The sequence below is a fragment of the Girardinichthys multiradiatus genome, chromosome 4 (genome assembly GCF_021462225.1).
Source record: "Girardinichthys multiradiatus isolate DD_20200921_A chromosome 4, DD_fGirMul_XY1, whole genome shotgun sequence".
In the NCBI taxonomy this organism is placed as follows: domain Eukaryota; kingdom Metazoa; phylum Chordata; class Actinopteri; order Cyprinodontiformes; family Goodeidae; genus Girardinichthys; species Girardinichthys multiradiatus.
In genome coordinates, this window is record NC_061797.1 from 13,721,811 (window position 1) to 13,739,049 (window position 17,239).

The window sequence follows — 17,239 nt, forward strand, 5'->3', positions numbered from 1 at the left end:
GAAATATCGAACACAAACAATAAGTGTATCCTGTCAGATGTTGGAATTGAATGCACATGATATTTCTACCATTTTAAGAAGTTGAGGGGGAACACTAAAGTTGCAGTTATATACTAAATGTGTTGTACTGAAATATTTGAATAGGGGGCGCTTGTTTTGAAAAATTGTGCTCTGACAGATTGTCAAACTTAATATTTTCCCCTTTAGTGGAACTTTACATCACCATGTGGTTTAAGTTAAAGAATGGACTTTGAACACAATACTGTGTTGAAAGTCAGGCATATGCAGTATTTTCTGCCTCAAAAGTGCTTTCTACCCATTTCCACCATGACTAAGATTTTTATTGCCTACATTTTTTTGCTAGTTTAACAAAAGTGTAGGTCACATACTTTCCAAAAGAAATAACTGGTCAAACCTGACAAAAACGGAAATAGTTCTTCTACTGAACTCATTTATAGCCATCCTACAACATTCTCAAAATTACATATCCTTGATTGGACTTATTGCAAACAATGTGATTTTTTTACAGTGACTGTCTGTTCATAGTGATCATCTAATTGTTTAAATTTGATTTTACCATATTTGATACTCTTCAGAGACTTCAATAAAGAAATGATAGTAAGCTATTTATTGCGATGTCGACACAAGATTTATAAAGTATAAAATTTGAAGTCCCACATTTCCACTGCAGGCACCAGAGTCTAATGAAAGGTATGTCAATGTCATATCAGACTTCAGCACCACTTGAGCTTTTGTTACTGCACAATTGAAACAAAATAAGATCTAAAAACTCCATACAAGAATGGTAGAATCAAATAGAGATGCGCCGATCAAACTTTTTATAGCAAATACAAGTTTTTGACATTTTTTTCTTTATTTCAAGGACTGTGACAAAAAATGACGAGAAATGTGCTGGTTTTCTAATATAGGCTGCGGTTTTTCTACATACATCAAAGCCTATGCCCCTGAACTTTATCCGATTCTTATTAAACCCTGATGAAAATTAAAAAGAGAGATCCTATTTCTCCTATTTTAGCTTCCCTTACCATTGGCTCCCTGTTAAATCCAGAATAGAATTTAAAATTCTCCTCCTCACATATAAAGCCCTTAATGATCTAGCTCCATCATACATCAGAGATCTGATTGTTCCATATGTTCCTAACAGAGCACTTCGTTCTCAGACTGCAGGTTTACTGGTGGTTCAAGTCTCTAGAAGTAGAATGGGAGGCAGATACTTTAGTTATCAGGCTCCTCTCCTGTAGAACCAGCTCCCAGTTTTAGTCCGTGAGGCAGACACCCTGTCTACTTTTAAGGCTAGGCTTAAAACTTTCCTTTTTGATAAAGCTTATAGTTAGAGTGGCTTAGGTTATCCTGAACTATCTTCCTTATTTTTTACCTCCATCTTCTTCCCTCCCTGTTGGTTGGAGTAAGGGGGAGTCAGGTTTAGCCTAAACCGGCTCAGTTATGGTTGAGGTGCAAACACACCCTCCATTTCTGCTACCTGTATGACCCCCTCTCTTTTCCAGTGGTTATGGTCAATCTGACAGAGAGAGGTATCCCAATCGTTGTGGTTTTTAGTTTAACAATGACCATCAGTGGGACCCTTTGTGGGGTGCCTTGAGACGACATTGTTGTAAATAAGCGCCGCTTAACTAAATAATCTGAACTGAAACTATCTCTGTAGTTATGCTGCTATAGGCTTAGGCTGCTGGAGGACATAATGACCACTTTCACCCTCTTCGCTACATTCTCACACTACTCTCCAATTTTGCATTATTTGCTGTTATTGCAGCTTTTAACCTTGTTCTCTCTTTTCTCTTCCTAGAAGCTACACCTGGCCTGACTCTGTGTCTACCTGTGACACCTTTCTGGAGAGGGGCATTGTCCGAGCTTCTGCTGGCAACAACTTAATGCTCACCCTCTACCGATGATCCACATGGCCCTGTCTTTTAGTGTTTAACCCTTTCTCTCTCCTAGACATGGAAATTGACTGAGCTTTTACTGTAACTAACTCTATGTGCTCTCTTTCAGACTCTAACCTTGAAAACTGGCTCAGAGTTTATCTGTTCTTTCTTTCTAGGTGAAACGACTAAAGGACCTACATCCATTAACATTTACTTCTCCTTCCCATAGAAAGGACTTCTGGATCAGTGCTTCTGTGTTCTTTTTGTGTCTCTGCTCTGTTCTCTCTAACCCCCAGTTGGTCGTGGCAGATGGCCGCTCACACTGAGCCTGGTTCTGCTGGAGGTTTCTTCCTGTTAAAAGGGAGTTCTGGCTAGTCAGGAAATCAGAGCAGATCAAGTGAAAGTTCAAATATTTTGATCTCTGACCAACTGATTGGTGCATATCTAGTATTAAGAGGCTAATACATCTACACATCACTTGGATCTGAAAAGAATAAATAAAAATATAAGATAGGATAAGACTTTTTTCATCCAACAAGTGGAGAATTTATTTGCCACAGCAGCAAGACATACAGTGCCTTGCAAAAGTACTCGGCCCCCTTGAACTGGTCAACCTCTTGCCACATTTCAGGCTTCAAACATAAAGATATAAAATTTAAATTTTTTGTGAAAAATCAACAAGTGGGACACAATCGTGAAGTGGAATAAAATTTATTGGATGTGTCAAACTTTTAACAAATAAAAAACTGAAAAGTGGGGCGTGCAATATTATTCGGCCCCCTTGCATTAATACTTTGTAGCGCCACCCTTTGCTGCAATTACAGCTGCAAGTCACTTGGGGTATGTCTCTATCAGTTTTGCACATCGAGAGACTTAAATTCTTGTCCATTCTTCCTTGCAAAACAGCTCGAGCTCAGTGAGGTTGGATAGAGTGCGTTCGTGAACAGCAGTCTTCAGCTCTTTCCACATATTCTTGATTGGATTCAGGTCTGGACTTTGACTTGGCCATTCCAACATCTGGATACGTTTATTTGTGAACCATTCCATTGTAGATTTCATTCCACTTCACGATTGTGTCCCACTTGTTGTTGATTCTTCACAAAAAATTAGAATTTTATATCTTTATGTTTGAAGCTTGAAATGTGGCAAGAGGTTGACCAGTTCAAGGGGGCCGAGTACTTTTGCAAGGCACTGTAGTACACATCTAGGAAGATAATAAAAAAAAAACAATAATTGCTAAGGATAAAATGTTATGTCTAATGTAAAGTTACAACAAATATGAACACTATTTAACATGGAAAGATCAATAAATGAGGTGGAAACATACATGTCTTGGCAGTATTGTTTTTTATTGTAGAGTCTTCATATCTTGGGTTAAACTACTCCCTCAATAAAACACTACATGTGTTACAAAAGTTTATTTTTACAAGTCCCACGCTAGGTTTCAAATGACCAAACATAGTGAGGTCACAAATGAAAACCTTGGACTAAAATACATAATTTTTAAGGTGTTTTTACTATATATATGGCTGTCACTGCCACTTGAAAAAGCCACCTAAAATGTCATTTACACTCATCCAGTCATTTAAAGAACTAATAAAATATCAGAAAAAATACTGAGTGACCAGAGTTAAATCAGATTGTATGAAGAACAAAGTAACGTAGAGCTGCTCCAACCCACCTGTTGCTTCTGTCAGCTGGCCAGAAGGCATCCACACATTTCCTACTAACATATTTTTATTGTATGTAGTATGAAGTCCTTGCAAGCCCCCCAAGTTTTAAATACAAACCCAGCAGTTTAGATCTCTTATGGCAGAGATTACAGGCAGTGATGGTGTTAAAACTAAAATAGTCCCAACTATCAATTGTATTGTTTTAAACCTACACTTGATAAGTTATGATCAGCAAAAACAAAAGAAAAAAATCAATGTGATTTATAACCATAATATAACTGCATGAATTAACATTATTTTTGCAGCAGCAGGAATAATTGTTGCTTACCGTGAGAATGTAATACCAGCCCATGCCTATTACAGACTTGTTCAGAACTGAAACAAAGAGGTCATTATGTCTAATTTGTATCTGAGAAAAGCTTGTCACTGACAATTTGTTAAAACTTCAGATAATTATGTCAGCACATTATAAAATGTGCATGTGCATCTTGCAAAAAATGCATATTGTCAGTAGAAAAAAAGCAATACAACTGAATTTATAGTAAGTAGATGACTTCCACAAGATGCAGAAACAATACATTTTGATGTCTTCGTGTAAACCACTCACTGAACAAACAATTCCTGAATGACAGCTGGTTTCTAATCAATGAGACCAGCTAATGGAAATTTACTTGCAGGAACTTTTCTGTCTAGAAATCACACACGCTCTAAGAGGAAAAAGCAGATTGAAGAATTCACTGTGCCAAGAACAGTGGAAGAAGTGAATGAACATTTTAGTTTCATCAAGGCATATCACACTCTGCTGCTTCTGTGGAATTGCATGGGGGTGGCTGTTGAATTGGGTATTTCCAAGGGTGGGAGTTAGGGCTGGACAACGCAGAAACAAATCACAAAAGTAGCTAGTGCAAAGGGATAAGATTAATGTGAGTTTTAAAAGTCATTCAGACATGTGTGAGAAATGGTGGTTTTTTTTGTGTTCAGTGTATTACCTGTAACTCATTATTCTAAAAATTTAGTGTATGAATATTTAATGAAAATAGAAAAGACAAAAAGCAGAGCCATCCAGTTTAGGTTCTCACAAAGTCTTGCGTAACTGTAGATATTTATGCTGTGTTGTTTGACTATACACTTGGAGGACAAAGATCCTTTCAGACTTTTGTTAAATTCATTTCCTCGTGTTGTGGTAGGTGTAGCAGACATATTTCCATTTGATATTCAGACTTTACTGAAATATGTACACATTCTTTGTGCATGCGGGAATAGTCCTTGACCTCACATTGGCTGAGCACCCATCAACGCATCACTCACTGTCCCCGCTGTTCACCGGCCTCTATTCCGACAGCCACTTACATCGAAAACATCCAGTTTTGGAGGTAAGCAAAAAGTACTCAAAGGTCTGCTGTGTCTACTGGCTTGGATGACAACAAAATTAAGTTATTTGTTATTAACACAAGAAGTGAATTATCAGCCATCACTCAAAACGTTTCCCTGGTTATTGAAATCAAGTAAGCCTCCTGACTTGTCAAAAAAGGTACACAAAATGGTAAAAATATTCTTTCACATTTTTCTTTCCAGTAAAATCATAGACTAGGTTTTATCACAATTTCCCTACATAAAAACATAGGTCTAACAGAAAAAAAATTCTGGCTGAGGAGAGAGGAGGGAAAAATATTCTGCGATGTGTAAAAAAGCGGATTTCTGGAAGGGTTTATTTATTTCACATTTAAGGTTCAATTGTTTAATTCCATTGTTTATAAGTAGTTACTGGGACCACCATCTGTGCTTTTTGTCCCAGCGGCGAGAAAGTCACGTGTATTCGTCTGGTTGATGTGGATTCTCTGTTCCGCTTGTTCGGACTGAATATTGACTAAAATGAATGACAATAAATGCTATTGAATTTTTATAATTTTAAAAAATAAAGTGACAAGTAAAAATAGATTATGACGGGATTTTGTTAACCCTGTCAGTCAAAATGACAGACAACGAAAAAGTCTACCGCAACCTCTGGTTGCAATACATGAATATATTCCTTTTTACTCACCTTCTTATTTGTGCTTCCATTACTTTGTGACCTTTAGCATTTTGGCCAATGTCATTTGTGTCCAGTGTGAGCATCTGCTGCTGTGAGGCTCTGTTCAACTTTCTAAATATTACATTAGCATGAAAAATTCAAGTTCAAAACACTTATATATTAGCTAACAATTGTTGCATTCCAAACAGTCACAGGGAACGGGCTTCTGGGGTGTCCAGAGACTCCTTTCTTTGGATTTGGAATTGGGTTATTAATGCAACAAAGCCATTTTCAGAAAATAGTTTCTAAAGGTTTAAACACACATCAGAGATAATATAGATTTGATGTCCCACAGAGCTTTACTCAAAATGAATAAACTTAGCAAATAAACATTTATTACAACTGCACTCCATTAGGGTGATCAGTCCTGTTTGACACATTTGGACCTGGCTTCTTTCTGAGTTTTTATTTGAGGGAACCCCACTTGACTGTAACTACACTTCTGTCCGAACTACATCAAGCAGAAAGCAAAACGATCAAAAGTTAACTGTTGAGCAATGAGGGAGATGCATAATTTTATTTGGCCAATCAAAGGGAGTTCTTCCTCGTTGATGTATGATGATGTATGATTTTATCCAAAATATTTTCCTTTTTACCAAGAGCACTGTCTGCTAAGAGTCAGCTTTTCTATGTGTGATGCCAGGGTTCTCAGCTGGTAAAAGGTGGACTGCTCACTTCAGTTCAGGGGTTAGTCTTTGGTTAGTCAAAGGAGTGCGACTGAGCTGAAGACTTTCTTTCAATTGAAAAAAGGATTTCAAATATCTTGGTGGCAGGATGAAATGAATAGCTGAATTGGGGCACTACTGTGGTGAAAACAAATGCTGAGCCCCCTGAGCAAATCCAGAGAATGATGAAGGGACTACATATCCTATAGGGCCTGTAGTGCATGGTTATCCTTGCTCCTCTATTCTTTTATCAGATGGACGTCAACAAAATCACCTATAGACTTCTCCTTTTTTTAACCTTTTTGAGGAAAAATGTAAAATGCAATTCAAAGTTTTTGTATTTGAGAAAAACATGCTGTGCCTGTATAGCTATGCACTGGCCCTTTTTCACTTCCACATCAATTCTTGCACATCCTGTTGCTTTCTTTCTAATTAATGATGGCAACACCAAATGAAAGACACTCAGGTTGAAGCAGCACAAGTTGTTAAACGATGTCTTCACACTCTGCTGTTGAATGGGAATAAAGTTGGCTGAAGAGATTTTATACATAAACAGAAAAACTTATTTTGCAGTAGATAGACATTTTTTCATCCAACCTTCTGAGTGCATGAACACTATAAATATGCAAATCAGACTGCCTCCCTAATAGTGTTGGTCCCAAAACAGCCCTGACTTATTGATGTATGGACTCCTCAAGATCCCTGAAGGTGTGCTGTGGTTTCTGGGAGCATATCAATTAATTTCTGTAATTTACAAAGTAGGGACTCCATGGATTGAATGTGTTTGTCCAGCACATCCTACAGATGCTTGGCAAGATTGAGATCTGGAGAGTTTGGATACCAAGTCAATACCTCAATTTCATTGTTGTGCTCTTCAAATCATAGCTTCTTTGTGGAAATGGCAAATACCAAAGAACTGTTGCAGACCATGTAAACCCTTTAATGTAATAGGTATCCCACTGGCTTGCCTTCTTCCCATAGTGCATAGTGTGTTAATGTCTTCCCCGGGTGATGTTCATTCACTTGGCCAATTATGTGAGGTTAAATAAAACATTATTATCAGACAAGATTTCCTTCTTTCATTTCTCCTTGGTCCCTTTTTGATGCTCACATACCCGTTTGTTTTTTTGGCAGTGGTCAGGGGTCAACAAGGCACCCTAAATGGTCTGCCACTATCCAACCCCATACACAAAAACCGGTTACACATTTTGTATTCTGAGATCTTTCCCTCAGAACCAGCATTAACTCCAACATTAAACTGAGCTATAGTAGCGCACCTGTTGAATCAGAAGGTTAAAGGACATGCAAGCTTTCGCTTACCGAGTACATTAGTGAGTTTTGGCCACCCATAACCCTGCCACCATTCCACAACTGTCCCATCTTTGGACTACTTTTTATAGATACTGACCAATGCAAATGAGACCATCATTCTGTAATCTTGCCATTACAATTTAGTCCCTCTCAGACTCACTTAAATGGTTGTGGGCGCCAAATTTTCCTGCTTTTAACACATCAACACTGCAGATAAAATGTTCACTTGGTGCCTAGTTTATCCCACCCAAAAACAGGTCCCATTATAAGAATATAATCTCTATGAGATTACATGAAATGTCTAACAGATTTCCCAGGTACCCAGATAAATTGCTTCTTATTCTTAGAACATCCCTAAAACGTTTGATCATACCGCTTAAAATCCTTTCAATGAGATGCCAGAGTGAATGGAGTTTGTCCAGCCTTGTTGACCATAGAGTAGCACAGTGCTGCCCCTTCCCCACATGTTGCTGTCCACAAAGGTTTGCCACAGAACAAGCAGAAAAGCAGGACATGTAACAGGGCCAGCCATACCTCTGCTCATACTGGGGAGCTATGCACCAGTGGTGGTTTAGCATAACTAAAATTAAGGTACTAGGTGTTACAATTCAGAACTGATGTTTGAGGTGGCTTGTTTCTAATAAACATGAGGATAAGCTCAAAGAAAAACTTGTTAGTTACTAAACAGTTGCGACCAATTAACAGTTTTAAATACCAATACATTTCAAGACAAATTTACCAGCTGAATTGTTGGTTGACAGAATTTTCTCTGGGAATTGGTAAAAAAGGAAGAATTAGTTTCAACCATGCCAGGTTGAAAATAAAGTAAGAATTGTTTTCAGCAAGCTCATAAATGTCTCTTTATTCTAAATAAGCCCCATTATAATACAAATGGACTTGTTAAGCATAAACACAGTGTGAGTCTCAGTTGAGAGTTAATTTTCTCATCTGCTTGGTTTATAGAAGTGAGTCAATCATTAAGACACACTGGAAACACTGTAACTGTATCACTGATTTAAATAACTAAAACAGGATAGGGCACTCAGGATGAAGCGTTATGATTTTGATCTTACTCATCTCTTTTTATTTGACAAAATATTTTTTTAGAATATAGATCTGTTTTTTTATTCAGGAAAAATCCTGCGATTATCACAGTAAAATAGTGGCAACAAAGTTCTAGCATTCTACTTCCCTGAAGCCTATCAAATTAAAATAAAACAAACAATAAATAAATGTTATACCACTATTCTAAACAGAATAATCAATGTGAAACATTTCTTTAGCAGGAGCAGAACAAAACTTGCTTTTCTGTCTTAAATAAAAACAGACCATTATGTCCAAAATCCAATACTCATACTACTCTCCAATTTTGCATTATTTGATGTTATTTCAGCTATTAACTTTATGTTCTCTCTTTTCACTTCCTAGAAGCTAAACCTGGCCTGACTCTGTATCTACCTGTGACACCTTCCTGGAAGGGGGCATCGTCCAAGCTTCTGCTACCAACAACTTAATGCTCACCCTCTACCGATGATACACTTGGCCCTGTCTTTCAGTGGTTTACCCTATTTTTCTCCTAGACATAGCTACTGACTTAGCTTTTACTGTGACTGACTGTATGTGCTCTCTCTCATACTCTAAACTTGAAAACTAGCTCAGAATTTATCTGTTTTTTCCTCCTAAATGAAACCATTAAAGGAGCAACATCTATTATCATTTATTTTCCTTCCCATATAAAGGACTCCTGGATCAGTGCTTCTGTATTCTTTTTCCGTCTCTGCTCTGTTCTCTCAAACTTCCAGTCGGTCGTGGCAAATGGCCGCTCACACTGAACCTGGTTCTGCTGGAGGCTTCTTCCTGTTAAAAGGGAGTTTTTCCTCTCCACTGTCGCTATATGCATGCTCAGTATGAGGGATTGCTGCAAAGTTGACTGTCCGCTGTCTCTACATGCTCATCCAGGAGATGTGAATGCTACAAGTCACTGACTCGATGCAATCTGCTGGGTTTCCATAGATAGAAAACCTTTTTAACCAATTTCAATAATTAACTGAATCTGACTGTACTGTCCGATAATTAGGATTAATTGGAATGTATGTACCTGACTTGAATTCTGTATTATTCGATTGAATTGACTTTGTGAAGTGCCTTGAATCAACATGTGTTGTGACTTGGCGCTATACAAATAAAAGTGAATTGCATTGATGTATTTTCTTATTTTTCATTCAGCATTTGCTCAGATAAAAAAGCGGACCTTTGTTTTTGGATATAGATTCAAACATTTAGGGCTGGCTCTCCTTTGGATTCTGGACACTTATGGAGGTAAATGTGTCTCAATATTATTCAATCACAAAAAAAAGTAATCTCAATCAAAAAAATTAATTGTGGTGAAAAATGTTGGAATATTAAATAAAAAAAAACTAATCTCAATCAAAAAATATTAAGTTGTGATCAAAATTTTCAGAGTTGTAACGATTTTTTTTTTTCGATGGAATATTTTATTTTGGGAAGAAAAAAAAATTGTTTGATAAAACTTTTTTTGATTAAAATGACTCATTTTTTTCTCATGAACAGAAAAAAGTTATTTGCAAAACATAAACTTTTATTTGCGCATGTCAAAAATCTTTGGTTACGACTCTTGCTCTTTTGGTTTTGATGCTCTCTGTTTTTGGTTGAACTCAACGAATTTTGAGTCCTGGAAACATGAACATCCTGGGCGGGGCCTAAAGACGAACGCTGTAAGACGTTTCCCTATTGGTTAGCGCTGACTAAAGCCGTAGACTCTGATCCCCCACACCTCTGAACTTCTGCTCGAACTGCAGGGCTTGCAGCGTTGCTTTAGTGAGGAGACATCAACTGTACAGAAGAAAACTGCGGTCAAGTGAGCCGACAGTCAGAAATACGCGGTCACGCCAGCCGACACTAGCTCTCTCTTAAAGATTAGCGTAGCGCATACAAGGTGCATTACGGTAATGGAGCAGAAAGGATCCGATCCTGGCAACGGTTGAGAAAATAAGAGGAAAACAGAAAAGTAACCTACAGAACATTTATATTAATTACATTTTTACAACTTTCACATTCATGTTTTATGTAAAAGAATAAATATTTAATATTTTACTGTGCAGTTTTGGAGAAATACACAACTCAATGTACTTCAAAATGCTCAACCATTATTTGCATTTGTCCCACTTTCAGGAATTTATTTCTCCAAAACCATGAGAGGTGACAACACAATCTCTTCAGATTATATTAGAGGGTTATCTATATTATAACCAGAATTAGTATTTCATAATTTTACTGTAAAGGTTTGGAGAAATACACAACTACTCCAAGTGTATTATAAAACAGAATCCATGTCGGGCAGATGGCATCCCATAATCCTTTGTGCTGTCCTCACAACCCGTGTTACTTCCTTCCTCTCCTGTGCAGTTCCCACAGCACAGTCATGATGAGACACAGAGTGCTTTCCACTGTGGCCCTGTAGATATCTGTAAGCAGCTAATGGTTGAGCATTTTGAGGTACATTGAGTTGTGTATTTCTCCAAAACTGTACAGTAAAATATTAAATATTTATTATTTTACATAAAACATGAATGTGAAAGTTGTAAAAATGTAATTAATATAAATGTTCTGTAGGTTACTTTTCTGTTTTCCTCTTATTTTCTCAACCGTTGCCAGGATCGGCGTCCTTTCTGCTCCATTACCGTAATGTGCCTTGTATGCGCGACGCTAATCTAGTGTCGGCTGGCGTGACCGCGTATTTCTGACTGTCGGCTCACTTGACCGCAGTTTTCTTCTGTAGAGTTGATGTCTCCTCACTAAAGCGACGCTGCAAGCCCTGCAGTTCGAGCAGAAGTTCAGAGGTGGGGGGGATCAGAGTCTGCGGCTTTAGTCAGCGCTAACCAATAGGGAAACGTCTTACAGCGTTCGTCTTTAGGCCCCGCCCAGGATGTTCATGTTTCCAGGACTCAAAATTTGTTGAGTTCAACCAAAAACAGAGAGCGTCAAAACCAAAAGAGCAAGAGTCGTAACCAAAGATTTTTGACATGCGCAAATAAAAGTTTATGTTTTGCAAATAACTTTTTTCTTTTTGTGAGAAAAAATGAGTCATTTTAATCAAAAAAAGTTTTTTTCAAACAATTTATTTTTCTCCCCAAAATAAAATATTCCATTAAAAAAAAAATCGTTACAACTCTGAAAGTTTTGATCACAACTTAATATTTTTGGATTGAGATTATTTTTTTGTTTGATTGAATAATATTGAGACAAATTTACCTCCATAGACAGCAAGCAAGAAATGACTTGTTTTCACAGTGAGCCACCAAACTTTCACCAGTCGGCTCAAAGTGCCGTGACCGCTCCCGTCATATTCTGGGCTTCTGCAACTTGACAACCGGTAGCAATACACCCCTAATCTCATAAACAGCACGGAGGCCATGTGAGGTGAAGACGGAATACTGAGGAGACGCAGCAAAGCGCAAGGTGCAAATTTCCTTAAGCGGCTCGTTCCTGTCTGTTTCGTAGCCTACTTTGGTGCAAAGTGTAATAAAGAAAACAAAGACATAATTAAAGAAGACCCTTACCTTGCTTGGTTGGACCCCAGTACAGCGAAAGAAGACAGAACAGCCAAATTTTACTCTCCACCGCCATGTACAGTCTTTGATTTCCACCAGTGGGGTAGAAGCATGGGCCTGTATACAATAACATACACAGTAGTTGTAAGCCCTTACAGCAACATGCGCACGATGGTATCCGCTATTGTCCACGGCGGCGCGTAAAGTAGTCTCTGTGGAGGTTTGGGCTGCGGTCCCCGGGCTTCCCGCACAGAACCGCCGCATTAGTCGGGGCAGAGCTGTCGTGTCTTTCGGCACTTCAACGCCATGTTGCGAGCGAATGTTAAGCGTGTGTGTGTGTGTGTTGCTTTCCTATCCTCACACACACACGTATATATACGCTCGGCCGTGCACACGCACACACATCCCCTCATGCACGCGCCCGCTTACCAGACACTGGCTGGCTGGTAGTCCGCTGGAGTTCAGAGAAGCTGTTGGTGATTTACACAAACACACACACACACAACCTTTTCTTTTTGTCAGGCTCCATGCTTTCCACTCACCCTTACTGGGCCCGATCTTTGTAGACACGCTGCCGACTAGAACTACACTTGTAAATTGGTTATAAATGCATTTCAGCCCAATGCCTGTCTGCAGAGGGGGTCACATAGGAGAAGGATTCTGCATGTGCTGGGGCAAAATAAAGAGTCGACAACGGTCTGTATGGGTGTCTGGGAAGACTGCTAATGCGTTGCCCCACCATGAGCCCAGTGTGTGATGGAATATGTTTAGGAGCTCTGAACAGAAAGCTGCACAAAACGTACAAACAATATGTATGCTCATATTTATTTTTAACACGTACTTATATAATTTTTAGTTTTGTTCCGTGTGTGAAAGCATGTACCTTTGTTACGTGTAGGAAAGGAGACCAGTCTTTAGAAAAGGGGGGTGGGGCAGGAGGGGCTCATATGCTCCCTGAGCAAAGGAAGAGGCAAAAAGAGGAGGGGTGGTGGAGGGGGGCTCCTTCTGCATCCCAATCAATCAACCAGCTGCCTCCAACCCTACTCAAACTGCTGAGGGACCCACTGAGTTTTGCATGTAAAAACATAGCAGAAGCCAGCTGGAGCCGAGCCCACACAGTGCAGACAAAGACTCGCCTCTTGCAGTGCCGTCAGCATCACTGATACCGACGCTATCCCCAACACTCACCAGCATTAGACGAGGAAAAACGCAAAGCCCACGTTTTAACACGTGTATCAGAGCACTGCAGGAGGCATTTCTCTGAAGTTTCGCTGAAGTTCCAGACCATGTGACAAGGCATCTAAGCAGAATTTGTTTTAATACCATAACTTTAATATGTGCTGTTAAAGTGTTGCTTTTTATTTCACTTTGCTCTTTATAAAGGAGCCCCAGTTTAGGAAGGACAGTGAATCAAACCAGCCTGAAATGAAAGTGTTCCTTCTGGTAATAACATCTCATGTAGCCAGATTTCCCATCTCACTTTATTCATTCATCTCTGACGCCAAATTGATTTGAGTTAATGAAATGGGATCGATGAATCTCCCACGTGTCTGATTAAAGCTAATGTCTGCAGTGTTGGATCATGACATTGAGCCATGACTATATTCTTTGCAATTGTTGTTCAGCTCTGATTTTAATGTTTACCCTTCTTCCTCAACTGATGTAAACTAATAAATACATAATCTGAACTGTTGCCGAATCGCCTTCACCTGATAGTCTGTGGATGAAAGTTGAGTGTGCAAGTTGTAGTTGCTTCAAGGAAGCAGTGCACATATGCAGAGGAAAATATTTTACAGGTTTTTACTGCAGCCCTAACAGCAGAGACAAACAGAAGAGAAAACCTTGCTTCCCATCAGATGGAAACAAATTACCCTAATTAACAGTGTTTCTGATAACAAGTAAGCTGATCTGAAAATGATTATGCAGCAGCAAAACCTAAAGCTCAATCTTTAAATGTTGTTCCATCAAACATATATAACAGGCCATGCAGCCCACCCACAGTGCTTTGCAAAAGTATTCATACCTGTTGAACTTTTTTTCAAACATTTGTCCTGTTAACCAAAAACTTCAAGGTGCTTTTTTATTGGCATTAAAACGATAAAGTAACACCTAATTGTGAACAGCTCAACTAGAACGATTTGTCAACAAAACACCTATTAGTGATGCAAACCAGAAACCTGCCCTTCAGAAAAGAGTGGCAAGCATACAGCTATTGTTAAAAGAAAGCCATAAGAATAATTTTGCCACAAGCCATTAAGAGGACAAAGTAAACATGTGGGTGAATGTGCTATGGTCAGATATAACAAAGTGGAAGTGTTTGGAGTCTCTAAATGTTCAAAGCAGGTAGAGACATAAACCCAAGAAACTGCAGCAAATGAAAATTCTGCAAACTCTCCCTATTCCATTTGACTAAACTTAGGCAAACATTTAAGTTTCTGGTTGTGCAGAGCAGGCAGATACATACTCCAAAGGATTTATGGCTGCAATTGCAGTGACAGATGATTTTACAAGGTTTATGGGCACATGTCACAGTTTTTACACATTTATGTTCAAATTATATATTAAAATTAAACGTTTATTTTATTTTTTTTATTTTGGTCCCTGAGACAATTTAATAATAGTAAACCTCTCTGGCTTCAGTGAGATGGGAGGTTCTGTCCAAGACATTACAGGTACGTTGACATTCTTCTGTTACAGACAGTAGTTGGTTGGTGAAAAGTTGAACATAGACGCTTCACTCTGGAAATTAATTATGTACATATTCAGAAGAATGCATTTTTCCCAGACACCTCTGCTTACAACCCTTTGTCAAAGAATCTATTGCTGACATACCAGGTCCAATCACCTCAGGACACCCTGGAGGATGGGATAGATCTATGGCTCACATGAATCCATCGGTCTGATCAGCATACAGACATAAGGCTTATGATTTATACAACCAACTTAAAATTTAATCGAGTGTATGACTCCAGTCCTAACAATGTTAAGGTAAAAATGAAAACATTTTATTAGTGCTGCATATTAAAATCCACATACAAATGTCTCTGTGACATGTAAATAAGCTCAGAGTGTAGCTCTCATTAACACCAGTAAAATGCATTGAATTAGTCATTTCAGCAGGATGATACTAAGAAAGTTAATGATACAGGTTATGATGTCATTGATGTCTTGTTTTTTTTTTTTGTATTAGCTGCCTAATTATCACCACATTGTGTGCCTGTGTGTGTTGTATTTTACTAAAAATAATTACTAAATATATATTTAGTGATTTAACACACTTCATTTAATTACTTTATTCCTGACTGCTGCTGTTTGAGATTAAGCTGCATGATAGCTACTGCATCTTTCAATGAAATTAGAAGCCTGATGGGACAATGGTTGAAGCTAAAGTCATTGCAATCCTAGAAGAAAACTTATCAGAGGCAAATAAACAATTTGAGCAGGACCCTAAAACATACAGCCAGAGCCATTACTGAATCATTTAGATTGATGCATATTTATGTGTTGAAATGGTTCACTCAAAATCCAGACCTAAATTAAATTTGGAATCTGTGGAACTTCTTAAAAATAGCTTTTTACAGAAGAGCCCCATCTAATCTGACTGACCAGCTGTTTTGCAAAGGAGATTGAGAATCAGTCTCTATATGTGTCTCCATATGTGTGATGCTGGCAGAGGCAAACTCCAAAAGACCCGCTGCTGTGATTCCAGTGAAAGGTGGTTCTACAAATACAGACGCATTTTTGTAACATCACAAAATGTGAAAGTGTTTAAGGGGTAGGAATACTTCTGCAAGTGTGCTTTATGTGCTTGGATTGTAATTTTACTTACTAATGACTGATTTATACTCTTTTAGTATCTTTAACAACAATTTCTGAAGTGTAAACCCGGAGTTTAAAAACAAAGTCTTAAACAAAGACTAGCTATGGATAATGGAAATTGTCTCACCTAACATTTGTCTAACACTTTGTTTCTGAACTTGCGTCTGTATCACTGGTGTCATTCTCAAGCTTGTAGGGTCTATGTACGTAACAACAAACACAGCTGACACTGAGATGCTTGCCTGTCATTTTATTCAAGGTTAAAACCAACTAACTGCTTGCCACAGAACAGAAACAAAAACATTACAGACTTGCAGAAAGACAGAGACAACAGTGCCCCTGTCTGGATTTGCTATGGTGTGACCACAAACCTGAAGCAGAATGCTGAAGTGGTGAAAAAAAAAAGAAAACGTATAAAATCTTCATATTAATCTACATTTCACTGTTTCAAACTCCCATGTTGGCTAGAAACTGCTTTATGCAAGTCTAATTTTCAGCCTAAAGTCCTGCAAGAATGCCCGTGTGTTCCATTTCACATGTGTGTTCTCCACATGCTTAGTCAGCATGAAAAGATCTCCACAGAGACTACAAAACAGTGCTACAGGGTAACAAAGCCAAATTATTCTCTTCAGGAGGACAAAGATACAGGGCTGCAGTGGTACTGAGGTGCAAGTAAGCACATCAAGCAGAGATGTTGATTGTTGAGCAAGGCACACTATTTTTTTAACCCCAAACTCAATGTGCATTATCACTCCCAATAAAGAAAAACAGTTGTGTTTCTGCATTCAGAAAAAAAAAAAGTTTTTAACGTGTAATGCCTTCAGCTTTTTAGACATATGTTTTATTAATTCTTAATATATAGAATAAATCACATAAACCTTATGACATTGCACAAAACCAATCATAAATTATGTCACACATGAGTGAATTTAAAATAGTGATCTTAATGTGTCTATTTGAAATAGAATTATTATAAATGTGTTAGAAATTGTGTTAAGAAACCAAACTATTATTCCACTCTTTATTTTTGTTTTCTTTACAAGACCACAAACTTCAAGTTGCATTTTATTTTATTTAGATTTTTGGCCTACATGCAAAACATTAGGTCTGGTGGCAAATGAACACTGCTCATCACCTTGAGCACACCAGCCTTAAGGTGAAACACGGTGATAGTGGCAGCCTCATGCTGAGGGCATGCTTTTTCTGAGCAGACACAGGGAAGGAT

General features: G+C 38.3%; 1 protein-coding gene across 6 annotated transcripts in view; it reads right to left on the reverse strand.

Moving 5' to 3' along the window:
• igdcc4 (immunoglobulin superfamily, DCC subclass, member 4) overlaps positions 1-12,563 on the reverse strand; it is a 96,507-nt gene extending 83,944 nt beyond the window's left edge. For 3 of the 6 annotated variants that reach the window (XM_047362810.1, XM_047362809.1, XM_047362808.1), the window contains exon 1: positions 12,205-12,563. In XM_047362810.1, coding sequence (XP_047218766.1) covers positions 12,205-12,328 — 124 coding nt within the window. In that variant the 5' untranslated portion in view covers positions 12,329-12,563. The remainder of the gene's footprint in view (positions 1-12,204) is intronic. The other 3 variants (XM_047362811.1, XM_047362812.1, XM_047362813.1) reach the window with 1 other exon arrangement.
• Positions 12,564-17,239: the final 4,676 nt, after the last annotated feature.